This window comes from Dasypus novemcinctus, chromosome 1, assembly GCF_030445035.2.
Source record: "Dasypus novemcinctus isolate mDasNov1 chromosome 1, mDasNov1.1.hap2, whole genome shotgun sequence".
In the NCBI taxonomy this organism is placed as follows: domain Eukaryota; kingdom Metazoa; phylum Chordata; class Mammalia; order Cingulata; family Dasypodidae; genus Dasypus; species Dasypus novemcinctus.
Window position 1 is genome coordinate 90,259,432 of NC_080673.1, and position 26,644 is coordinate 90,286,075.

General features: G+C 38.5%; 2 protein-coding genes across 12 annotated transcripts in view; one reads left to right on the plus strand and one right to left on the minus strand.

Moving 5' to 3' along the window:
* Positions 1-3,908: 3,908 nt before the first annotated feature.
* GAR1 (GAR1 ribonucleoprotein) lies at positions 3,909-25,051 on the minus strand. 10 transcript variants are annotated; one of them, XR_011648797.1, is made up of 8 exons: positions 12,770-13,062; positions 12,196-12,412; positions 10,518-10,672; positions 9,987-10,046; positions 8,202-8,301; positions 7,003-7,147; positions 4,683-4,748; positions 3,909-4,245 (listed from the first exon to the last, which is right to left on the minus strand). XR_011648797.1 is itself a non-coding variant. In XM_023583990.3 (8 exons), the coding sequence occupies exons 3-8, from the start codon at positions 12,398-12,400 to the stop codon at positions 4,232-4,234; spliced, it is 645 nt and encodes a 214-aa protein (XP_023439758.1). In that variant the 5' UTR covers positions 12,401-12,412; positions 12,770-13,488; positions 24,899-25,051; the 3' UTR covers positions 3,909-4,231. The 10 variants fall into 10 exon arrangements, 9 of the variants coding, with proteins under 9 accessions (XP_023439758.1, XP_058150168.1, XP_071071210.1 ...); XM_023583990.3 differs by lacking the exon at positions 8,202-8,301 and adding an exon at positions 24,899-25,051 and having other exon boundaries at positions 12,770-13,488; XM_058294185.2 differs by lacking the exon at positions 8,202-8,301 and adding an exon at positions 24,899-25,004 and having other exon boundaries at positions 12,815-13,488.
* CFI (complement factor I) overlaps positions 24,157-26,644 on the plus strand; it is a 60,792-nt gene continuing 58,304 nt past the window's right edge. The window contains exon 1 of one of the 2 annotated variants that reach the window (XM_058294169.1): positions 24,157-24,448. In XM_058294169.1, coding sequence (XP_058150152.1) covers positions 24,392-24,448 — 57 coding nt within the window. In that variant the 5' untranslated portion in view covers positions 24,157-24,391. The remainder of the gene's footprint in view (positions 24,449-26,644) is intronic. The other variant, XM_058294172.2, reaches the window with a different exon arrangement.

Sequence of the window (26,644 nt, forward strand, 5' to 3'; positions counted from 1 at the left end):
AAAATTTTCAGGATCAATGAATCCACTTAGACCTCAAAGAAGGGCCTTTTCACAGAGGCTGCCTTTAACATATTTAATTGGGCTAAGAAGGAAAGGATTCTAATTCCCATAACAAGTGAAAAGCTTATTAGAAAAACAGAGGAACACAAAGCTCCACACATTTTAACCAATTTGGGCATCATTCCGATATCTAAGGAGATTATTAAGCACACACATTCCATTTAAATAACAAACTCAGAAAATTAGTGCAGGGGAAGCGGATTTGACTCAAGGGATAGAGCATCCGCCTACCACATGGGAGGTCCAGGGTTCAAACCCAGGGCTCCTGACCTGTGTGATGAGATGGCCCACACGCAGTGCTGATGTGTGCAAGGAATGCTGTGCCACACAGGGGTGTCCCCCATGTAGGGAAGCCCCACACACAAGGAGTGTGCCCTGTAAGGAGAGCTGCCCAGTGCAAAAGAAAGTGCAGCCTGCCCAGCAGTGGTGCCACACACACAAGAGAGCTGACACAGCAAGATGACGCAACAAAAAGAGACACAGATTCTCAGTGCCGCTGACAAGAACACAAGCGGACACAGAAGCACACACAGCGAATGGACACAGAGAGCAGACAACTGGTGGGGGGTGGGGGAAGAGGGAAGAAATACATAAAAAATAAATCTTAAAAAAAAAAATTAGTGCAGAAGCTGAACTTGACAACTGATTAGTTCTGAAATTAAGAGCCTTTCAAGATTTTGAAATTATTCGGATTAAGGTCCTTGTTTTCTATTGCCCCTTTCAAGTTTGCCCACCAATTCCATTTGTTTTTTCCTTAAAAAGTTAAAATAACTAAAGGTAAATAAAGAAGTAATGTCTCCCTATCCTTCCAAATCTCTAAAGCTACCAGTAATTGTTTGGTGTATATCCTTTTTATGCTTTCCTTTTCTTACACAAACATATTCATAGAAAGGTTTGAGTCCCCCCCAATCACCCTTTTCCTATTAAACAAAAATGGGAATATATACACAAACTCATTTGGCAACTTATTTCCCCCAAAGTCAATCCAGTTAAAAAAAACATAGGTCTAATTTATTAATAACCATATATTTCAAAGCATGGATATACAATTTACCACCCATCTCATTTTATTCCACCCTTTGATATGCACTTGAGTAATCAACACTATCTGATAATAATTCCAGTACTTATCAGCAAAAGTATCTGGATTCAATCACTCACCTTGTGATGTAGAGGATAATTCCAATATTCTGAGCTATCTTGTTATAACCTAAAAAGTGAGTTATTATCAGTATGTACATACATTAGTTAGAATAAAGTGTCCCTGCTTTTAATCAATGCTTAGTTATGCTACATAACATCACTAAAAAAATCTGAGAAATGTAACTCTTAAAAATCTGTAAAAGGGAAACGGACTTGGCCCAGTGGTTAGGGCGTCCGTCTACCACATGGGAGGTCCACGGTTCAAACCCCGGGCCTCCATGACCCATGTGGAGCTGGCCCATGAGCAGTGCTGATGCGCGCAAGGAGTGCCCTGCCACGCAGGGGTGTCCCCCGCGTAGGGGAACCCCACGTGCAAGGAGCGCGCCCCGTAAGGAGAGCCGCCCAGCACGAAAGAAAGCGCAGCCTGCCCAGGAAGGGTGCTGCCCACACTTCCCGTGCCACTGACGACAACAGAAGCGGACAAAGAAACAACACGCAGCAAATAGACACAGAGAACAGACAATGGGGGGAGGGTGGGGAATTAAATAAATTAAAAAAAAAAAATCTGTAAAAATTTGAGAAATACAAGATGCACCAAGTTAACACTGTAAGCATGTAACACAACCACTAGAGGGCTTTATTTACCTGCTAACTTAATTTCATAAATCAGCCTGTCAGAGAATAAATGGACCTAAGATAATCTTTTTGATCTGTTCTTTCAACTGTTCATGAACTCAAGAGGCTGAGCTAGGTTAGGTGATCTATCTCAGATCTTATAGCTACCAGTTCTCATATTTTTGTAAATGTACAAAAATATTTTGAAGAGAATTTATAATAGCAAAGTGAATCCTATTAATATTCCAGAGAAAGAAAAAGCTTTTTCTTTCTTTTTGCATAGTGTACAATTTTTTTTAAAAGTAAGAGTTTGCTTTAGTTCATAATCCTTTCCTTTTCTATACTAGATTACGTCATTGTAGCATTCATTTAAATGAGAGAAATAATTATTTCTATTTATAAGAACTGAAGAAAAACAATTTCAAAGATGGACAGCTTTTTGATGTAGATGGAAGTGTTACAGATATGAGTGTCGTAAGTACATGCAAAGTGCTTTCTCATGCTTCCCTCATGAGTCATAAAAAAAAGCTATAATTGGCAACAGTTTAGAAATATTAATAAAAATAGTAGCATATTTTAAATTTATATGTTCACAATTCTTTTAATTTCATACCCTTCAACTGACCTCTTTCCAGGAATATCAGAAATATTAACGCTTTTACTCCATTAAACTGTTTCACTGTTACAGCAGCAAATGCTTTATAACATGATGCAAGGAATCACGTTATTTATCAATGCAAATATTTAAAGAGTGCATTATCATCCAATTCTCCTTTATAATCAAACCTGCGATAGTTCCTACAATACCAAAGTCCTTAACATTAGGCTCTCTAATCATGACTCAGAAACTTGACTCAGAACTAAATACCACAGAAAAAACACAGAAAGACCCACTATAAGGAAGGAAAGGAATAAGACACAAAGATAAATGTTTAAAAATGGCCAATGACAAGATACACCTAATGTAAAAGATATACTCCAAGTGTTTTGTCTATTCACATATACATGAACTCCATCATTTTGACATTTTAGATTTTTAGAAAATGTTTTTTTAAAAAATGTGTAAAAATATTGTACAATGCCTTCACTCCTCTGGTACTCACTAACTCATGTCTTCTTCAAACCAAGAGTAAAGACCCTGGCCCTAACCATGATTGAAAAATGTTATCCCAAGGTCATTCTAAAACAAACAGCTCCCTTTACTAAATTGTGAAAGAGTAATTTTCAAAATACTTACTCTTCCTATATTTACAGTCTCTGTATTTACTAATCCTACTCCATCCATTAACTACAAAGCACAAACACCAATATAGAGGCAATACCTTATGCCACTCAACCTAGCACTGAAGAGTTAACCAAGAATGAGTGAAGAATGCTAGAAAATTTACCAAAAGATAGAAGAAATAGCTTTCCTTCTGGGGACTGATATATGGGAAGAGGAAAAAAAAAAGTGATATGGCAAGTGATCCATTATCATGGTATTCTAGTTTAGTATCATAGTTATTTCTTTAGCCTCTAAAATTACACAGCAATGGTAACCAAAACCAATTTCATTTGTAGCATCCCTGCCCCAAAATCTGAACATGTAGCAGTCAAGCAAATATTTACTAAAGATGAGTATCAACTTAAACCTTTAAGTCACTTAAAGAAAAAAAAAAAAAGCATTCAGTAAAAACTTCTAACATTCTATCTATGTTGAATAAGAATTTAACATTTCTTCAGGCATTTCTTGAACTATAGTTCTCAATCAGAACTGTTGCATCTTTAATAGAGTCATAATAAATGCTAAAATTTTCTAATCAATTTTAATAGCAATTAGAGAAACTTGTTCTATAACTCAGGAAGTTATGTACAAATACATAAAAGGGAAGAATATAGGATACTGATGTTATTATGCAAAAACAAGTATTTTGAAAAGGGCTATTTACAAATAATATTAATTCTTAATTACTGCTGTAGCAGCAGCCTATTTAAAAAGATCAGTAAATGTATATGAATCTGTTTTTCAATCTGCAACCCACCAGTTTTAAGCTTTTAGTTATTCCTTTTAACTTCAAAAATAGGCTACAATTAACAAACACAGCTCTAAATAAGTTAAAGGAGTAAAAAAAAAAAAACCTTTATTTAAAATTCAAATATTTTTCAGATGAAAAGTACTGTCCATTTATTAAGTACCCACAGAGTGCCAGGCATTATAGAAAACATTAAAAGACTTAGTTCATTCTCTTTTAGAGCAAAATTGACTACTCCGTTGCACTCATTTTGCATGATGTGGATGCTGTAGTCCCATATCATAGAATGACCAGTTCTTCAAAACTTGTTTTAATAACCAATTTCCCGATCCACAGTTGAAGTACGTCATGCAGGTTAATACAGAAGTTAACTGGCGAAGTTTCTTTGTCAACTGTTACACTTAATGTCCTCTCCCTGATTAAGAGAAAGTTAAAGACTCAATTACAATTCATATTATATATTTGTTTTTAAATTACTTTTTAACAATATATTCCACATTATTCGAATTATCTTTGGTGATATTTTTGAAAATGATCAGCTGGTATACAAAATGTAGTAATAAAATTAAACATAAACAGTAAGGAGTAGCATTTATCAACTTTATCAATTCTACGGCTCAATATTAGTATATTACTTTATAAAGGATCGAGGTGGCTTGAAAACATAGATGAAATAAAGCAAAATAAATCAGAAGTAGGTGGGAAAAAAAGGGGGTCAACAAGGAAGAAACAAAGCCACTAATTAGACGAAAGCAAAGAATACCACTTGCTGGCAGAAAAACAAGATAAAGAGAAAACAGTAGACAATACCAATCCTTAAACTTCAGTCATTTAAAGACATTTTCCACTCACCTCTGAAACCACCACCCCCTCTGCCTCCTCTGAAGCCTCCACCTCCTCTTCCACCTCTAAAGCCACCTAAAACAGGGAAATATTTATTAATTATAGCCTATCATAAATCTACAAAGATCAACGTAATTCCGAAAATTTTAAGAACAAGAAATACAGATTCACATATTTTACTCTACAGAATTTTTTAAGAGACAAGAAATGTAAAAACTGCATAGATTTCCAATTGTTCAGCAAGCTAAAACCCCAGGTTGCAACTTTGTAAACAAGTATTCTGCTTTATTTTAAAATTTTATTTAACCCTACTGCAAAGTGTACGAGGTCCTTAGCATTTGCTCTGGTAAATACCTTCTTTGAAAAGTAGATAAAAGTTTTTTATCCTAAGAACACAGGGTGGCGGATATGGGTATTTTTTCTCTGGGAATACTATAAGTAAATATGATAATGCTTAAGGTAAACTGAGCCAAATATTTATCAAAAATCACAGCTGATGCTTGTATGTTGATGGTTCTTAAAATTTTTAAATTTCTTAAGCATTTCTTTACTATACCACATGTATTTGGCTTCTATTTTTCAGTCTCCAGTTTCAGTTATTTTGAGAGCTGACATTATAAGGATTACCTGAATCATAAAAAAGGAGGAAAATAAATATACACTTCTAAAATGCTGATATAAAAATATGTGACAAGGTTTTAAGAGAATAGAGTTGTGAATTTTTAAAATGCTAAGCTTAAGAATGAGACCACATAAATGGGAATGAGTTGGTTTCCCTTCATCAGATGCTCAAAGTACCCAACCCTCCCCACATACACAAACACAAAAGAAGAGACGAAATGAATATATTCTATCTTCTTAAGAGATTACCTCCTAGCTGGAGACAAATACCTAATTTATAGAGTGAAATGATCATTAAATTAAGGGAAGCAAAGGTGAAAACAGAGTTCACTTTTTTTGATCCAGTAACAGAAGCTGTCCAAGCCCAATTGTCGAGTCCTCTCCCTCAAGACTTTGGCTCTGCCCACCATCCTCTCAACCAGTCACCGTACCATTCACAGACCTAAGCACACCCAATGCTACAGCCCACCTCACCCCAACCCTGTTCAACATCTATCTGCCCTGTAGAGTGAATGTGCCAGAGTCTTGGGGAAATACATGCATCAAAACACACAGCAATGAATTTATTAGCAACATTCCTTGCCATTAGAAGGTGTGGGTTTCAGTTCTGGGTCTGCCAACTGTTTCATAAGGGCAAATCAGCTTCTGTAAGCCTCTGTTTGGGGGTGGCGGACTTGGCCCGATGGTTGGGGCGTCCATCTACCACATGGAAGGTCCGCGGTTCAAACCCCGGGCCTCCTTGACCCGTGTGGACCTGGCCCATGTGCAGTGCTGATGCGTGTGGGGAGTGCTATGCCACGCAGGGAGCACAACCCGTGGGGAGAGCCACCCAGCGCAAAGGAGGGTGCAGCCTGCCCAGGAATGGTGCCACAAGCACGGAGAGCTGATACAACAAGATGATGCAACAAAAAGAGACACAGATTCCCGTGCTGCTGCCAACAACAGAAGCAGACAAAGACAGCACAGCAAATAGACACAGGGAACAGACAGCCGGGATGGGGTGGGGGGAGAAGGGGAGAGAAATAAATAAATAAATCTTTAAAAAAAAAAAAAAAGGAATAATATCACCTACCTTACAAGGTTTTTTTGGGTATTAAAAGTATATGGAGGGAAGCGGACTTGGCCCAATGGATAGAGCGTCCGCCTACCACATGGGAGGTCCACGGTTCAAACCCCGGACCTCCTTGACCTGTGTGGAGCTGGTCCATGTGCAGTGCTGATGTGTACAATGAGTGCCCTGCCACGCAGGGGTGTCCCCCCGCGTAGGGAAGCCCCACACGCAAGGAGCGCGCCCCGGAAGGAGAGCCGCCCAGCACGAAAGAAAGTGCAGCCTGCCCAGGGATGGCGCCACACACACGGAGAGCAACAAAAAAACACAGATTCCTGGTGCCACTGATAAGGATAGAAGCGGTCACAGAAGAACACAGCAAATGGACAGAGAGAGCCGACAACTGAGGGGGGAAGTGGAAAGAAAGAAATAAAAAAATAAATCTTCAAAAAATATATATATATATGGAAATTGAAAGAATATATAACCCACTCTTAGCAGACAATAACATTCAGTGATAGAATCTAAGAAATTGAAGTTAAGATAATCTTAAACTTTATTTTATACCCTAAAGTCGTCTTTAAATCTAAAATGTACAAGAAAATGAATTAGCTGTGATATTGAAATTTTATTAGAAATGTTCCCCCAAAAGTAACTTACCACCTCTACCACCACCTCTACCACCTCCTCCTCTTCCTCCTCCACCTCGACCTCCCCTGCCACCGCCTCTCGGAGGTCCTTTTTCACCTGGAGGTCGAGGTAAAAATCTCTGCAGTGGCAGCAGTTTATATGGGTCTATATAAAACTGTAAGTATAACAAAAGCATGATGACTTGGAGGGGAGCACAGTGTAATTATTAACAGGCTAGACTCTAGAGTCAACTTAAATCCCAACTCTACCACTTGTTACTGTGCAGCCTTGTACAAGGGCTTAATTTCTTCATCCCTTACCTTTCTTATCTGTAAAATGAAGATAATAAAGCATCTACCTCACACAACTGTGAAAATCAAAAGAGTAACACACATAAAGCACTTAAACTTTGGCACACAATAAATATTGCATGCATACAAATAAAAGCCACACTCTCATTTCTTTTTAGAAACAGAGAATGGCTTCTAAAAGTTAACTACATTTTCATTCAACAGAACTGCCATAAGAAAAACTAAATAATTAAAAATTAAGCAGTAAAATTATAAAGCACTGACATACTACCGATTTTAAGACTTTAATAAAGGACCAAATCAATAAATATTCACTGAACATGAAATGTAATAGAGAACATGTACAAATTAAACCCACCCTATATTTGGGGTGAAAAAAGGCACTTTTCAATATAACAAAAAGTAAGGAGGTATATTTTTTCATTTCTTCTACACAGAGCATTCATAAGGGGCTTCAAAAAAATTGTAGGTAACTAATAATAGAATGTGTGTATCACTCCCTAGATATCACCTTATCACTCTTCCCTCTCAAAAATATTATCTAAATCTGCACTGTCAATTATGAGAGTCATAAGCCACAGGTAGCTACTTAAATTTAAATTAATTAACAATTATTAACTTCAGTTCCTGAGACACATTAGCCACATCAGGTACTCAAAAGCCACATGTGGTAGTAGACGCTACATTGGGCAAAAACTGCCATCACTGCATAAAGCTAGACTGGACAGCATTTATCTAGAGACTATTACAATAACCTAGAGTAGATAAGGCAGGCCCGAACTTGAACAGAGAGGTGGATCTGGAAATGAGAAGTAGAATATACCTCATTAGCATGTGATTAAAAAAACAAAAACAAAAAAAAAACACTAAATTATAAATCATCAATAAATAAATAATGCTATGAGAAAAGGCAGGTACCCAGGAAAGAATTTTTTTTCCAGGCAGCCAAATGAGAAGCTCTTATCAGTATTTTTTTGGGGTTCTTCAGCTCCAGGCATACCAAAACCGATGCAAATTCCTGTTGGGTAATTGTCAGAATTTCTACAGTCAGTATGCCACATGCTGGCAGGTACTGTCACTATCTCATCTATTCCAATCTGGCTTCTGGTTGCACCAGAAGCTAACAGTCTCCTTGTTGCTAAATCCAAATACTTCTTAGCACCATGCTGTACCCATTGAGTACTCCCTCATGGAAACACTTCTCTAACTTTTGTGATACTTTCCTAGTCTGCCTTCTCCTTTTTTGCCTCTTTCTTTACTTTCTCAGTGTCCACTAACAGACATTTAAATTTTGGAGGTGCCCCAAAGCCTTTTAGATGCTTTTTTCTTGTCACTCTACTTTCTTCCTAGACTGTCTAATCTACTGACTGGAAACTAGTAACTTTCCAATTCCATCTCTAGTCCAGACCCTTCATTTGAATTCCCAACCCAACCTTTCCAATTATTTGACATCCTCATCTGAATATTTCACAAGTACCTGAAACTCTCGTTGTGCCCAAAACTGAACTCCTAATATTCCCCATATCCCCCTCTTCTCCACAAAGAAGGTGAAATCAGACATATGAGAAATGGTGATATTTTTTACTTCAACTTCATTAGCCAATTACCAAGTCCTATCAATTCTACTTCCTTTATCTCTCATAAATCCATCCACTTTCCCCCATTTCCACTACCACTATCGTAGTCTAAAATATCATCATCTCTTCTGGAACTTCCACAAAGCCTCTTAACTGGCCCCTTTACAGTGTTGACCCATTTCTGGGGTGATTTTGTTCCCCATCATGTTCTTTTTAAGCACAACTGAATTTACCCTGTTGTTCAAAAACAAAATTAAATTAAAGACTAAAATCAGAATTCTTTCCCATAAGCTAAAGACCTTAAGTGACCTAGGCCATCTATCCCTTCAGTCTTAAAGCACTACTCTCCCCACCCCTCTCTTACAGGTTCTACCCCAAGCTACATCTCTGCCTTTTTTCAGATCCTTAAAGTTGCTTCCTGCCTAACACTTTGCACACATTGTTTTCTATACTTAGAATGCATTTCCTATTCCTCTCTCACAAAGCTCGATAGTTCCCAAGTACTCATCTAAGTAACTCAAAATCATCTAGGGGCGTTCCTCTTTTAATCTGAATCCTGGACCCTATCCTAAGACCTGTTGGGTCAAATTTCTAGGAGTGGGGCCTAGAAATACATCTTTATAAAAGCTCCCCCAGAAAATTCTCATCTGCAACCAGATTTGAGTCTCTCCTTGTCAATTTTCAGGTATCAGCTTTTAATGCAGTGCCTTAGGGAAATGCAAATATTCTCACAGCAACTGTATTTCTCCTTCACAGCATCTTTAAAATTTTATTGAACATATAAATATGTCACTTATAACATCATTTAATATTCTACCTTCTTTTAACACTTAGTATGAAGCATGGTCATACAAGCTTTTTGGTAAGTTTCATGCAAACTAAAAAAACATACTCTAGCAGTTACAGAATTTGCTAATATGAGGAAGGGATACTTTCTGGAAGGTTGTGTCAAATAAATTACTTTTAAAAATCATTAAGTTTAATGTTCAAAATATGGAACATCTCAGCTCAAAAGATTCACTAGTGGCATGTTCAAATTGGAGGAATTTCAAATGCCCTTAGGACTGTCTTAAGTTTGGTCATTCACTTTTAAAATAAAGGATCCAGTATCAAAAACGTGACTCACCTTCTGTAGTTTTTTAAAGGATGATGCCTTCATGTTTTCTGACAATTTAACTGAAAAATACTATTAATTTAATTAAGGAGCAAGTGAGTGATTAAGGTCAAAAAAACTGCCAAAGCTTTTGAATGTAAGGGTCATTTTAAAACAGCAAGGTTATAATACATGGAAAAGGTAAAAACTGCATTGGAGCACTAAGAGAAAATGAGTTCTTTCAAAATAAACTCCCAATTCTACCATTCTATTTCAGAGGTACCACCATAACCAAAGCAAACCTTCAATCCTATAGCACTTATCCAAAATGTCCAAAATTTCTAGAACTTTTCTGAAAAAGAAATTCAGCCCCTCCTAGTGCTCAGCATTTCAATACATACTGATGAATATTTCTCTCCTCTTAACTCTCTATGGTCCAATCTGTATCAGTACTGTACAATTTAATGAAACAGCAAATTAATGTAATCGATTCTTAATTACCCAACAAAGAACAAATAGTAACCTCTGAATGAGATCACTAGGTCTTCCAATTAAAAAGGATACAAAATCTCTAAGTTGTCCAAATATTTCATCCACTTTTCCAATTTGTTCTTTGTTTTCTAAGTATACTGGAGCATTGAAATAAGGTACCTTATTTTCATCTGTGATACACTTACAAACTATGTCATCTTCACAGGGATGGAGGAACTCTCCTAACACTGAAATAGGACAAGAAAATGTTAAAATACAAAACTATTTCAAGTGATATTGACCAACCTCTCTTGGATGCTTTCTTCTTGGCTTCCTGGAATTTCACCATACCTGTTGTTCGTTTTTTTTGGTTTTTCCCTCCCTGAGGCAGAATAGCACAGTCATGAAGAGTGCAGATTTTGGAAGTAGACTTCCTGGGCTAGTATACCAACTCTATAACATACTAGTTATGTGATCTGGAAAAAGTTACTCAGCCTCTTCTCTGCTCATTTTTAATATGGGGCTAACAACAGTACCTACACTTAATATTTTGAGGCCACTCAACCTGAAACAGTTATTTTAACTACTATGTAAATACTACTATTATAATTATTAACTGATTAAGCACTATGCAACATTCTCCTGGGTCCTCTTCCTTTTCTCCAATCCCTAACTGTGGCTTGGTCTTTGTTCTGTCTTTTTCTCCTCCTTAGAACTTACCCACTCCCACTATCATGTCTTTACCAATGATTCTTCAGTCTTTGTCAGCAAGGCCTAGAATCTCAAAATAACTACCTTTACTCCTGACTGTCACCTTCCACTGAAATACCCATCATATTTCTGCAGAACAACTATCTATCTCTACCACCCAAGCTCAAAATCTGGAACCTTTTTTTCTCAGTACACATGAATTAGCCTTCTAATTTTCTTTGAAATCTCTCTTGCATCTAACACTACCCACCCTAACTTCCACCATCCTACATCAGGCTCTCAATTTTTCATGCTTTGACTGTTGGGAACAGTTTCTGGGCTAGGATCTTTGACTCTAGCAATTCCTCTCTTGAAGACATCTTGCATACTGTTCCAACTCACATACATTCTTTATTAAACACTTCATTCTCTCTCTCCTTTGACGTGGTACGTTTCTATTCCATTCCATTAAAACCTCTCTGCCTCTCTGTGCCTTCCATCCCACCTCATTATGTAATGTTTCCATCTCACATCACTGATTATTCCAAAACTGCTCTAATTATGTGTTCTTGACTTTCACTCCTGTAGTTTCCCTTCCAAGCAAATGTTTCCCCTAGTTTCTCTTACTTATGCATAGTAATTGAAAGCACGGGTCTTGCAATCAGAAAACTTGGCTTTGTATCTCAAATACATCACTTACTAATCACTTACTACTAACCTTACAATCGTGGAAAAGAAACTTAACTCTGAATCACAGAATTTTCTTAACCGTAAAACAGGGGAAATAGGGTAACTCAATAGTACTCATTTATAGCTGTTAATCTTCCTTTGAACCAAAGCTCAAGTTTCAGCTCCTCCATGAGGCATTCCGAAATCCTTCAGGCTTCTTCATCTCCCCTTACCTGCTACAGCACGAGTTTGTCAGTTTACAGTATTCTCCACTAACAGACCGCCTTCCCAAACAGGCAGTAATCTCCCTGTAAGAGCTGATGAATCCACACTTCACCACTTGACACCGTGTCAAACTTGCTGAGACACGCAAACCCATCTCCCAAGTACGTCAAGTTTTGAAGCTACATACAAACTACACGTTCTGGAGGTCCTTGGTCTTGGCCTTTGTTAAAACCTCCACGGCCACCCCCTCGTCCAAATCCGCCTCTGCCGCCGCCTCTGAAATTGCCGCCGCCTCCACCTCGGAAGTGATTGTTGCTGCCACCGCCGCGATGGAAGCCACCACCTCCGCCACCTCGATTAAAGCCTCCACGACCTCCGCCTCGAAAAGACATGCTCTCCCCCACCTGGTAAGAAAAAACGGTCAGTGTCTTCTGGTCGCTGTGGCCTCTGAATAGTCTACCTAACTCTTCTAAGTCTCGGCCAGAATATTATAAGTGAATACTACTACTACTAATGACAACAGTCCTGCCACCTCACCCCCTGCCAGGCCGCCTATGGGGAACCCGAGGGTTGAGGAGCGGCACCTTCCCACGGCCCTGTGAGCGCCGACAACTTACGGGCCTCACTGCCTAAAGGTTAGTACCTCCTCCCCGAGGAAGCAGCAATGCCTCCAGACTAAACTCCCGTTCTCCTCCCTCCCACCCGCGAGTGGGTCCCGCGTCCAGTATTCTAAGATCCTTGGGCTTCCGGAGGCCGCTTACCAGCGCCACGTGCACCTCTGGTAGCCACCGGGCGCACACACCCACCTATCCGGTACTTCCGCCCTCCAGGAGGTTCCTCGGCCACCGTACCCGCGAAAAGTGGGGAAAATAACCGGAAACTCGGTAACCGATCAGCCAAAACGAGCCAGTCACCGGTGAACCATCGACGCTATCACGGCTCCAAAACAAGCTTCACACCGGAAAAGTAGAAATGATCTCACACTTCAACGATCAGTTTAAGACAGTGAGATCAACATGCCTACCGGAGAGTAGCGGAAGTGGCGTAGGATGGCAACGTCCTTTGCGTCAGGGCGTTACAGGAAGTGACGCCGCTTTGTTGCCCTAGGAAACGGGAGGTGTTGGGAATTAGGCTGTTCCTCCCAGCTCCCTGGCGGCTTCCTTTTGGGGGGCGGTCGCTCCCGCGGTCCCGCGGAGTCGTCGCGCGCTACTACCCAGACTGCCGGGTTTGTCGCGCCTGAGCTCTTCTCAGATTCCCAACGGTGCTCGTCACTTCTCAGCTAACTCCAGTAACTGCTGCCACAACTCTGGGAAGTTCTAATTCGCGCTCTACCCAGAGGTAGCTCTGGCCACATCGGAGCTCATTACAGCAAATGGATGGGATTTTCTACGTTCTTTCAAGTTCCTTGTTTCTTCGCGATATTTTGAATTATGCATGGTTGTGGGCTGAAATGTTCCTGTTCTTTTGTCCTGTGATTTCACTAATTAAACGGAAACAGTGCATGAGTGTATATATCAGTGTGCGTGTTATCTAATAGAAAGCCAAAGCATATTTTAATCTTTCTTATTAGATAATTTATTTCATTCATTGAATACGTTTTGAGAGCTTTCCTGGTGTTAGTTGTGCACCAGTCTATGCTGGCAGCCCTTCTGCCCAGTCTGTCCTTAAGTTTTTTAATATTTGGCTTCATCCTTTCTCACCCCCACTAAGCTTTTCTTTCAAAAAAAGTTAGTGACCGTCTATTTGTTAAATTTGGTTGAGTTCTTGCCCGAATCCTCTCACACCTTTCCTTGGTATTTGACGCAGTTGACCGCCCCTTCTTTGAAAAAGCGTGAAGATTAGTACTTGTTTCAGAGGGTGGTTTTAAGTTTAATGAGATTGAATGAACTTTGTCAATTCCACTCTGGAAATGTTAGGAATCACCGTATGTCTTCTGCACAAAGGAAAAGCTCTTTGAGAGAACACCTTACAGTGGTATATATTAAGGAGATTTGATACATGTAGTTTAAATTTAGATTTTATCAATATACCTTAAATTCTGTATATCTTACAGGAGTAGAATTACTTGAAGCTGCCCTCCTCTTTTGCTTTGATTGTGTCGTTTACGTTTAGTTTTCTATCTCCCTGCTGTGTCTCACCTCAGTATGATGAAACCATTGAACTTTCGTGAACCTTCAGGGTCATCTTGCACCTTTATTTCACTGGTAAGGAACTGACATTGAGAGAAGTGAAGTCTCATCCACAGTTAATTTCTCCCCTAGTTAGAGGGACAAACTAGAATCGTGATTCTGAATCCTATAGTCTTGGTTTCTCACAGTCATCTGTCCTTCTCTGACCACCATCACCACCCCCAGTCCCCTTTTCCTACTCCCAAATCCTACATCTTTTCAATTTCCTAGTTGTACTCATGAGTTTCTAAATCTTTGATCTCAGAACTTTGGATGCTTTCCTTCTATCCCTATCCAAATTCACCATCTCCACCCCCAGCCTTAGTGGCAGTCTCTTTTATCAAAAGCTATCGATTTCTGTTAATTCCTTTTAAGGTAGCTTTATACTAGCATCAACTATTATAGGCTTCCTCTTGTCACTGCCAAACTTCCTTGTGTTATTCCTACCTTAAATCACCCAATATAATCTATAAGAATTCAAAATTCCAGAAATAATAATAGCAAGCCACAATATCACCATATTTTGAGGATTTGTTGCATCAAACGAGTTTTCAGGCTGGATTCTTCCTCTTCCCATCTGTACTGCATATGATGGCATACTGAACTTGCAAAAACAGTTTCATCATGCAATGCCTGTGCTCAGGACCCAAAATAGTTCCCCATTTCCTATAGCAACAAGTCTGGTGTAATATCTCTCCATCAATCAAGACTTCTATGTAATTAACTGTATTTCTCTTCTGTTCTGTGCACCATCCCTCTTTGCCATCAGGACAGCATCATTACCAGACAGCCTACATGCTTTGTTTCCTGTGTTCTGCCTTTGTTAAACACTTCCACCTGCCTGGAAAAACTCCATTTCCAGGCCACCTGACCAGCCGTTTTCTATCTTTTTACCTTGGGGGGACCCTAGAAATAGTTTTTATGTCTCAGGAACCTCTACCCAAAAATGATTATATACACAACTCACAGTATGTTATCGTGATCAGTAAGTTGTAGACACTAAGATCAAAGATTAATTGCCAATATTCTTCTGCGTAAAGAATGATATGTTTCTGTGAATCTGTTCATTTTTGTCCCTTTTATTAGCATACTCTAGTTCCTCCTCACCAAAGGATATCAACTCTAATGCAAATTAAGCAGGAGAGGAAACTTCAGTTTTTCCTTTAAAAAAAAATTCATACTTCAATTCTTTATCTTATCCAAGAAGGCATAAATGCATATCAATAATTCCTACCATACTAGATGATCATGTACAGAACACAGTATATGGTGTGTGCAAGGGTAGTTTATCCCCCTAATTAAAAATGATTTTTTAGCCAAACTTTCTTGAAAAATAAAAAGCAGATTAAGCTCAGTGTGCCTTCCTTAAAATTAATCTCTTTTCATAAACTATAAAAATGTACATGACAAAAATAGTAAATTTCAGTTAAATAACTGCCTTCGGCCAAACTGGAATTTAATGTTTTTAGAGATATATTAAGTAGATTTAATTTAATAAAGGGTGCAAATTGATTTGAATTAATGTTTCCATCATGAAAATATATGGAATAGTAAATCACACCAGAAATCATCACATCAGATTTCATTTTCAACTGAAATAATTTCTGTCTTTACTCTTGCTGTTCATTAGACAAGAAAAAGTTTGCTCACTCCTGTAAAAAACTGAAGAGTACAGTAAAATGTTTGTTGCTTTCCTGTTTATGGCAGGATGCTGTTCTTTCACTGAAATCCCGAACTTGTCAAAGATCAGATCTGTGAATTTCATCTTTTGTTTACAATCAAACTACAGCCCACAAAGTTCTTCCTCTCTGGTCAAAGTCATGTTCTGATGCTGAGAAGATTCAAAGAAAAGGACCATCAACCAGTCATTCATTTGTGTTAAAAGAAAAGGGAAATACAGTTCAGTTTTTTTCTGCAATTCCCCAAGTAGTTTTCAGTAAGATCTGAAACTTTGTACTATCTTACTGTCAAGTTCAACCAGCAGTGGAAACATTTTTGAGATTTTCTTTTGCATTATTTTTCCAAAGATTTCATTTCCAGTTAAGTCCAAGAATCCTGTAACTTGAAGTCAAAACAATCTCTCCAGGGCCTTGAAGATATTTGTTCAACTAAGCCATGTGATGAAATATGTCTACTCTCTAAGCTAATTTTTGCAGTTATTCATCATCAAAGTACTTGGCAAATTCTGTCCTACTATTCTCTTGAAAGGACTCCTACAACTTACCTTTCAGCTCAAATACCATGCTAAGAACTAAATCTATATTAGTTTCTCTTACTGAATAATAAATTATCCCCAAACATAGTGGGTTAAAACAATAAACATTATCTCATACAATTTCTGTGGATCTGAAATTCAAGAGCAGCTTAGTTGGGTGGTTCTTGTTCAGGCACTCTCAAGAGATTGCTGTTAAGATGTCACCTGGGTCTGCAGTCTTTTGAAGGGTTTATGGGATGGAGGATCTATTTCTGAGGTGGGTTATATACATGCTGTTTTAATTTGCTAAAGGCTGACAAGGCGATATACCAGAAATTGGTTACCTTTTACAAGAGGGATTTCTTAACTTATAAGCTTGCAGTTCTGAGACTGAGAAACATGTCCAAATCAAGGCACCAGAGGACTCCTGTCTCATGGTAGGGCACAATGGCAGTATCTTCCAAGCTCTGCCTTCTCCTCTGGGCTCTTGCTTTCAGCTGGCTGCTCTGTCTGTGGCTTTCCCTCACAGCTTCCGTGGGTTCCTCTCTCCATGTCTCAGTGCTCCACCAGTTCCAGCTTCTGGCCACCAGGACTCTCTCTCAGCCTCTGGAGTTTCTCTCTCTTTCTGTCTCTCTATGTTCATCCCGTTTCTAAGGGACTCCAGTAAGAGAATGATGACCCACCTTGGACTATACCTTACTGAAGCAATCTAATTAAAGAGCCGTTAACTGAATCTAAACAAAAGGCCCCACCTATAAAAGGTTCACACCCACAGGAATGGATTAATTTAAGAACATAATTTTCTGGGGTCCACAAAAGCCTCAAACTACTGTGCATGCCTAGAAAGCTGATGCTGCCTCTTTGTAGGAGGCCTGGGCTCTTCTTGTTCCTCATCACATGGACTTTTTCATGGGGTGTCTAAGTGTTTTCATGACAGGGCAGCTGATTTTCCCCAGAACACATGATCTGCTAAACCATAAGATTAATGCATGTGGGAGGGAATTTACATGTTTTTTTGTCCAGGTTTCATGCAGCTTTAAAAATTCTTGAACCAGTTGGTTTTTGGTAAGAGTAATTATTTTTGTAGCATCACCAAAAACTTTTTTCATTTCATCTCCAGAAGTTTCTGAAATCAACACTTCTCTGTGAACAAAGCAGTGTATTGTGATTACATCAGGGTTTTCTCTTTCTTTTATTTCTTTTATTTTATTTTACAAGAGGCAAAACTTCTCAGGGAACAAGTCATTGTTGGGGCACTATCAGTGCAGGTATCAACACAGTTCCTTGAAGATACATCTTTTGTTTTCAGCTATGAAGACAAAACATTAAATATATCTTGGCCTTTGCTTGTTTGTGGAAGCCCTTTGCAACAAGAAAATTTTCTTCAGTTTTACCATAATTTACAAAATTTACAAATGCTACCACATGACAGTTATTATAGAAGTCTGTTGCTTCATCAATCTGGATAAAAAATAAAACAACAACCTGTTGCTTTATTTATCAAACCTTGAAAGTAAAACCTTTGCAATTTCTCATATGGTACCTTATCCTAGCATTTTACTCTATAAATTTACATGCTGAAATTATGAGTTTTCCACCAATAGTGATGCTTTTTTTTTTCTGGTCACTAAGTTCTGTTACTAAATAATGTGCTTTCTGGGGCGGCGGACTTGGCACAGTGGTTAGGGCGTCCGTCTACCATATGGGAGGTCCGTGGTTCAAACCCCAGGCCTCCTTGACCCATGTGGCACTGGCCCATGTGCAGTGCTGATGCATGCAAGGAGTGCCCTGCCATGCAGGGGTGTCCCCCGCATAGGGGAGGCCCATGCGCAAGGAGTGCACCCCATAAGGAGAGCCGCCCAGCGCGAAAGAAAGTGTAGCCTGCCCAGGAATGATGCCGCACACACAGAGAACTGACACAACAAGATGATGCAACAAAAAGAAACACAGATTCCCGTGCCACTGAAAACAACAGAAGCAGACAAAGAAGACGCAGCAAACAGACACAGAGAACAGACAACCAGGGTGGGGGGGAGAGGGGAGAGAAATAAATAAATCTTTAAAAAAATAATAATAATAATATGTGCTTTCTGAACCGTTTTACTGAATATGACTTTTTTTTATTTTAAACTAATTCTTTAAATAATCTACTCCTTTGCTGTGATTTGCAGTTAAGTGTCTTTTCGATTATTTTGGAGCCATTGCTGCATGTATAAGTTGTGGTTCTTCATTACTAACTTTATCAGAATTACTTAGGCCTGTGATTCTCTTTCATCTCCAACTCTTTCTTCATAAATTGCCCTGTTAGGCTTAAAGTTATGTTTGTAAAACACAGACACTAATAAAGTGTAAAGCAAGCAAACTAAACAAGGAAATGGAAAAAAAAAAACAATTTCATAATACAATTCACTTTTAACCTAGACTCTCCATGTTTGCAATGTTAACATCAGCAGTGCAGGCATCTGAGCTTTGTCACATTAAAATTTCTTCTTCAGAATTAAGATTTACCCCTTGATTTCTTTTCTTTAAAAAAAGAAATCAAGGTGTAAATCTTTGAATAAAGAGAGCTTGTTTGCTTCCAGGTGGCTGTGGTTTAGGGGGAGGCAGGGTAGTTCAGGAGAGACAACTTGGGAAGGAAAGGCTGATGTCATCAACCTACTGTGCAATTCAGCATTAACCAATTATCAACAGCCTCCCATCTCACATGAAAAACTGAGAATGGACTCATCCAAATGAGCATAGTCCTGTGGTACACTGCCCTGTGAGTGAATGACCTCTAGCAAAATTGCTAGTAGGGCTATTTGATCTTTGTTCATCACTGCAAGTACTGACATTACATTGGAGAAGGATGTTTAAAATTTTTTTTTAAATTTCCCCTATCTCTTTTAAAACACTAGTACCCTTTTAAAGAACCCCTAGTGACATCTGCAGAATTCTAATTGAGAAACTCACACTAGACTAAGCTCCTAAAGGGTGGGAACTACAGTTTATTTGTTTTGGTATCCTAAGCACAGTGTCTGGAACAAAATAGTTGCCCAATAAATATTTGAACTGAACCAATCTCTTCTCTATACTTTCAGTCTGCCCAACTATTAAGATCCTGCCTGCCAACAAATGGCTGTAGAAAGATGATCAAAGAGATGAAGAGTCTATAAAAGAGCTGGGGAGCTAGGGAGAGAAAAGATTATAAATGCAGCCTCATAATGGGATCTAAGCTCTAAGAGGGCACATGTGCAACTGTTACTGAAAGGTTAGGAAAATATAATTAAAATACTTCATAAGAGCATATTGCAAATGACAGAAGAGAAGCTGGTAGGACAGAAAAGACGGAAAGGAATGCAAATTTTTATATTGGAACAAAATTTTAAAAGGACTTAGCCAAGCTGCCATTAAATTGGAAATATTCATGTGAGCTCATGAATTCCTGTTTTTTAAATTTTTATAATGAAAAATTTCAAACACAAGCAAAAGTTGAAAGAACAGTATAATGACCTGCTATGTACCTATCACCCAGCTTCAACAATTTTCAACTTTTTGCAAATCTTGTTTCATTTGTCCTCTTGTAGTAGGTTATATAATGATCTCCAAAGACATCAAGCTCAAATTCCTGGAATCTATAAATGATACCTTACTTGGAAAAGAGTCTTTGCAAATGTGACTAAATTAAGGAGCTTGAGATGGGAAGACTATCCTGGATTATCTGGGTGGGTCCTAAATGCCATCACTAGTGCTCTTATAAGACAAAGGGTGAGACAGATTCAACACACAGAGAAAGTGATGAGAAGACAGAGGCAAAATTTGGAGTGATGTGACCACAAACCAAGGACTGCTGGCAACCACCAGAAGCTGGAAGAGACGAAGATACTCCCCTAGAGTGTCTAGTGATTAGCCTTGCTGACCCTAGATTTCAGCCCAGGGATACTAATTTCAACTCCAGAACAGTTGAGAAAATAAATTTGTGGGTTTTTCTGTATGCTTGTTTTTTAAAGATTTATTTATTTATTTATTTCCCCCCCTTCCTCTCCTCCCACCGTGCTGCTTTTGCTGTCTATGTTGTCTTCTCATTTTCTCTCCTCTAGGATTCACTGGGATTCAATCCTGGAGACTTCTGATGGAGAGAGGCATTCCCTGTCAATTGTGCCACCTCAGTTCCTGGTTTCTGGTTTCTGCTGCACTTCACCTTGACTCTTCCCTTGTCTCTCTTTTGATGTCATTTTTCTGCATGACTCACTTGCGCAGGGCACTGGCTCACCAGACGGGAGCTCACACGGGCACTGGCTCACCATGCAGGCACTTGCGTAGGCACTGGCTTGCTACGTGGACATGCTTCCTCTTCTTCTTTTTCACCAGGAGGCCCCAAGGATCAAACCCAGTTCCTCCCATATGGTAGGTGGAAGCTCTATCACTTGAGCCACATCCGCTTCCCAAATCTGTGTTCTTGTAAGCCACCCAATTTGTGGGTATTCGTTATAGCAGCAAACTAATACACCCCTCTTTTTTTTTTTGCTAGAGAATTTTTAAGTAAGCCACATGTCATTTCATCCATATATCTCCAGCAGAGAATGTTTTAAACATAAACATGATACCATTACACAACAATTATGCTTAAATATCAGCTAACCCAATCTATGTAGAATTTTCCCATTATCTCAAAAATGTCTTTTAATAGGTGAGTTATTCAAATGAAGATCCAAAGAAGGCCCATGCAATGTATTTGATTGCTATCTCTCTTAAGTCACCCTTATTCAATATCAGTTTCAGGTCCCTATTATTTTCATTGCATTTATTCATTGAAGAAACTGAGTACCTTCTTTTGTAGGATATCCTACTTCTCACTGATTGCATCCTCTTGGTGGTATAAATCATTTTCCTCTATCATCTGTATTTTCTGTAAACTGCTGGCTAACAGTTTATATCACTTTGGTTCATTTTATTGTTCTTTTTATAGCATCCTGAGTTGCATGCTTATTTCATTTATTTTCAATGCTTTTTTTGTTGATATAATTTAGATATATAAATGTCTTTTTCATTTTGTTTTCTATTCTTTCTAGGCTTAGACATTCCACCACTCACCCAAGGTTTAATATTTGTTCCGATTGAACTTCTTTTAGAGATGAGGACTTTGATTCTAGTTTAATGCATATTATATATGTCGGGCAGGATTCCATCAGAAAAACAGAAATCACTCTAGATAGTTAAAACTGAAAAAATGGGTCAGTTCATATTAACACAGGATAGGCAACAATATACATTTACAACTTTTCCCTAGGACTTATTTCATATCCTCTGTCATAATAAAGTCTGAAAAGTTCGGGATCATCTATAGTTCCTGTAAAGCATCCCATTGTTGTATTACATGGATCACTACTGATTAGGAAGATGTGACTAGTAGGTACAAGCTGAAAATGGACAGTAGTTGCACTATAGCCACATTCAGGAGTGGTTTTGCAAGATAGTGGTGAGGAAAAGTCCTCCCAATAGGCAGAGCTTTGGTGATACACCTGTGTAGAAAGAGAAGTAGCCCAAATTTACACTACATATATAGAATTGCAACAGTAGTGAATGGCCTGGCCATCTGGTTGGGGCCTAGAAGGAAAAGTATTGGAAGGTCAAGGACAAGGTCTGGAGTAGAGGCATACACAGATAGGAGTGAGTGAGGATTATAAAAATCTTTTTATCACCCACCAGAAAAAAAGGCACTATACAACCAAGAAAATAACTTGGCCAGTTGATATTAACCAGTCTGGTTATTCAGTCTGGTTATTCAGTGCTGGCACAGTGGACACAAGAATGAAGTGGCCATGGTAACTGAGATGAAAGCCACACATGAGACCTATAGCATGGAACTCCAAGGCTTATTTAGCTACTGTTATTCCCAAATGTCCAACTTGACAGCAACAGAGACCTACTTTGAACCCCCAACATGGTACAGTTCATTAAGGAGAACAGCTTGGTGACTAGTTGACTACATTTGGTCCCCTCAATCTTAGTTCAGTGGATATTCTCAGGTATGGATGTGACTTTCCTTCCTGTAGGGTCTCAGGTGGCACCATGATCTAAATGATTACAGAGTGCTTAATCCTCTCGCAGAGGATCCCACAAACCATCCTGCCAGACCAGGGGACTCACTTTACAGCTAAGGAGTATCCACTGGTGTCATATCATATGCTACACCTCCTGAAGCTGGTATCCTGACACCATATTGGAATGGCTGGTTGAATATAATGCTGAAGTGCTAGTTACAGGCAATGCCTTGCAAGGATGGGATGCTATCATCCAGAAATCAGTACATGCATTGAATCAAAGACCTTCATATAGTGCTGTATGTCCAATAGGAAAAGTACATGAGTCTGGGAACCAAGGGATAGAAGCAAGAATGACTTACCATCACTACCAATGACCCAATGGGGGCTTTGTGCTTCCTGTCCCCATAACCATGGGCTCTTCAGGATTAGAAGTCTTTGTCCCCAAAGGATGCACTCTAAGAATCCCATTGAATTATTAGCTAAGGCTGTTGTCTGGTGTACGTTGAGCTCCTTGTGTCTTGCTGCAGTGAATTTGTGTTACCATCTTAGCAAGGATAATTGACCCTGATCATTCAGAAGAAGTAAGACCGCTGTTTTACAATGGGTAGTAGGAAGGAATATATGTGGAATTCAGATGACCTACTTGGATGTGTCTTGTGACTGTGAAAGGAATGAATCAGCAACTTTGGCTCCAGAAGGAAATGGTGACCAGGGGCTCAGATCACTTCTTTGGAAGAGGTTCTGGGACATGCTGTCAGATAAGCCATTGAGACCAGCAGAGGGGATAGGTCAGGGTGAAGGGAATCTGGAATGGACAGGGAAGAGGCAGGGGAAAAGAATAAATTGCAGCCCCAAGATCAATAGCAAGGGCAGAACTTTCCCAATCACTCCCCTCAGGAAGAGAGGCCCATTGGAATTTTGAAGGAGCCACTCTGGGAATATACCTGGAGAAGTATACCTAAAAGTGCAAGGGATAGGACACTGAAAGATACAGACTTCCCAGATTCACCTTCAAGGAAGGATTTGCTGCCTAGCTATTTTAGTGTGGTCAGAACTCTCCTCCTGAGAGCAAACAATTGTCAGATCCATCAGGGTCTGCCTCAGCTGCATAGAAACTCCTCACCCAAGGCTATGCCCTTTCTGGGGCACTGCACGTGAGGTCACTGAGCAAGGCAAGGTATGCAGCCTCTTCAGTGACCCAGGGACGCTGGGACAGGCAACACTCGCTCCCTCCTGGGTCACCCAGGGCTTTCTCCAGCCTTTCTTCCTCTGTTCACTCTTTCTTCCTTTCCTTTCCTTTCACAAGTATTGATCCCTAATAAACATCTTGCCCTAATAAGCATCTTATCCCTAAAAGCTCTGTCCCATATCTGCTTCAGGAGGACCCAAGCTGTGACAGCATTGCTTTTGTCACAGATTTATTTCACAAATATAAATGAATCCTGCACTATAGTTGGTTCTAGGGCAAAAAACTTGTTTCAAAAGGGTTTCTGTGCTCAGAGACTATAATTTAATTGCAGCATAACCAATACATAAAGGAGCTGTTCTTTGAGTGTTTTTGGTTTATTTAGCATAGTCATCAGTAAAATGTACATTTTTTTCTTACTGCTTCTCTTAGTCTTCAAACTTAAAAACAAAATATAGTTTTAATCTTACCAAGAAACATAAGAAATTTGCTTCCAATGTTATTTTCTGCTTTCTCTAGAACACAAGGGTGGCATTGTTCAGTAACTAAGTGGGGAAAATCAGTCTCCTTTGGAGGAAACACGATCCCTATTGGTTGCCTATCTCAGCTATTTACTGGGAAGGTCATTTTTAGTTTCAGTTACGGTAAAACTCTGTGAATTTTAGCCAAAGTCTATAAGGGTTCAAAAGTACAAAGCTCTTTAGGGGGCTACCCGTTTTTAAATATTTTTTCAGAGGTTAAATATTAAATTACAAGAGAATACCTGAGAAGGATCAGAGTCCTAGGCAGACATAAACCCTGTCTCCAACATGAAGCTTGTTCATGTTATTTTGTTACTGTTGTGCTTCTATTCAAGTGTTTGTAAGGTAAGTACTTCAATCTTTATGCAGGCTATTGTAAGTTGATATTTAAAATATTATAAAATATAAAAATATTGGAAAAATCTTAAAGATACAATTTTAGCTTAAATATTACATAGTTTTGGCAATAGTGCTACTCTATAGTCAGTAACAAAAGTTTTAAGAAAATAATTCCTTTGATATGCTTATATCTGCATTGACATTGGACAGAACAAGAATTTTACTTATCCAGATCTATAATTTACAGAAATCAAATCAATAAGGATTTATCAAGTTCCTACCATACGCAAGGTATAATGCTATGCAAATAGTAAGACTGATCTCTTCCTTCAGTTGCTTTTTAGAATAATTGTAGATAAAAATATGCCAATGATGAAATATTAAGCAAGATTTAAATAACATTTAAAACAAGACAGTATACCTTTAATTGCCAAAAATGGTACAAATATCACTTACCAAAATTCTGATGAGAGGACATCATTTCATGCTGGGAGGTCAGGAAGAGTTCATCGATCAAGTGGGATTTGAGCTGGAACTTTAATTCTGGATTAGATTTGATCAACGGAGAAAAAGAGGAAGTGCTTTCCAGCCCCTCTAGCCAGGAAAAGCAGCAAGTGCAGCAAAGGCACTTGAATAAAGCCATTTGATTGGAGTGGAGGTTCTGTGGGCAAAATTTAAAAATTCAATGAGATGGCATTCAGTAAAATTGAAATGATTCATGTAGCCAGGTTGGGAGTTCATCTATTAGGGTTAAAAATATTGGAGACCTTTTACGTGCTTACTGTGATTGCCAAGGTTTATACTAAAAGTGCCCTGAGACAGGATTCCAAAAAAGTTCAATGTCTCAATGTCAGCTTGTGGAAGCAAATATTTGAAGAAAACTTATTTAAGAAACCAAAATTACATACTTTACATGTCTAGCAACTTCTAAAACAGAAATCTTCAAAGCAATGTTTATAATAGAAAACAAATGGAAATAAGCCAAATGCTCCTTCATTAGAAACATTAAATTATTGTACATGCATAAATAAACTATCAAGCAGCAATTGAAAATGATACAGTTCTATATTTACTGAAATAGAAAGTCCTTACTACAATATTATTTTTGTTAAAGAAAAAATACATGCATGTGTATATATATATAAAAAATATATATCTATATAGATGTATATACCACACATAAAAATGTATTACATATAATTGCTTATATATGTGGTAATTTAAAAGTTCTTAGAGGGTATATATTAAACAGTTAACAGTTACTATCTCTGAGTTGGGGGATATAGGTATTTTTATTTTGTTTTATTCTTTTTTTCTTCTTTAAACTACCAAATGAATGTGTATTACCTTGTCATTAGAAAACAATGTTTCTAGGGAAAAAATTCAGCCCGGTTTCTGATTCCAGAACAAAACCAGAATAAAATAAAACTAAAATAGTGGTTCCATTTAAGGAAAGGAGAAGAGCTTCTCCCCTGATATGTCTTCATCCTTTAAGAAGCAGCATTTTAAGAGGAGTTAATTTTTTAGTTGTGAGAAATTCAGAACTTCTTAAAATATTAGCTTATGAAATAAAATTGAGTTTTTTAATCCTGCCAGCTGAGAAGAAAACATTTTTAAATGGAGGTTATCATAGAAACAATTTCAAGGTGTTCAAATAAGTTTAAAATTGTATCTAACATTTCCATCATGAAATAAAATATGGGTACAATTTTGTTATTTTAGGGGGTGGAGGCACGTTTCTTTACAGGGGATAAAAAAATAGCTCCCTTTTTATTAAAACATCTTTGATTAACTTGGAGGTGGATAATGTCAACAACTGGGGTGGACTGGCAGAGAGGAAAAATAAGGTGATCTGAATAGTCAGCAGAATTTTGGTTTTACTGAACTTGCCTAGAGAAAGAGATGAGGAAGAGAACCAGCAAGATGGTGGCAGAGTTAGGAGCTCCTAGAGTAGGCTTTCTCTCTACCTTGTACCTTGCCTCACATAAATGTTCCTTTCCAGCATCTTGTCACCCTGCTAAATATCAACCTCATATATCCCCCCTCTAAAATGCCATCAATTTAAGCTTAATTTGTAATAAACTTGTAGGGTAAAATTAAGTTCAAGGGTATTGGATTATGTTACAGCATAGCCCTATCACAGTTGAGAACTGAATTGCCTGAAACATTCAGCTTCCTTCCTCTTGAGCATCCTTTGGTAAT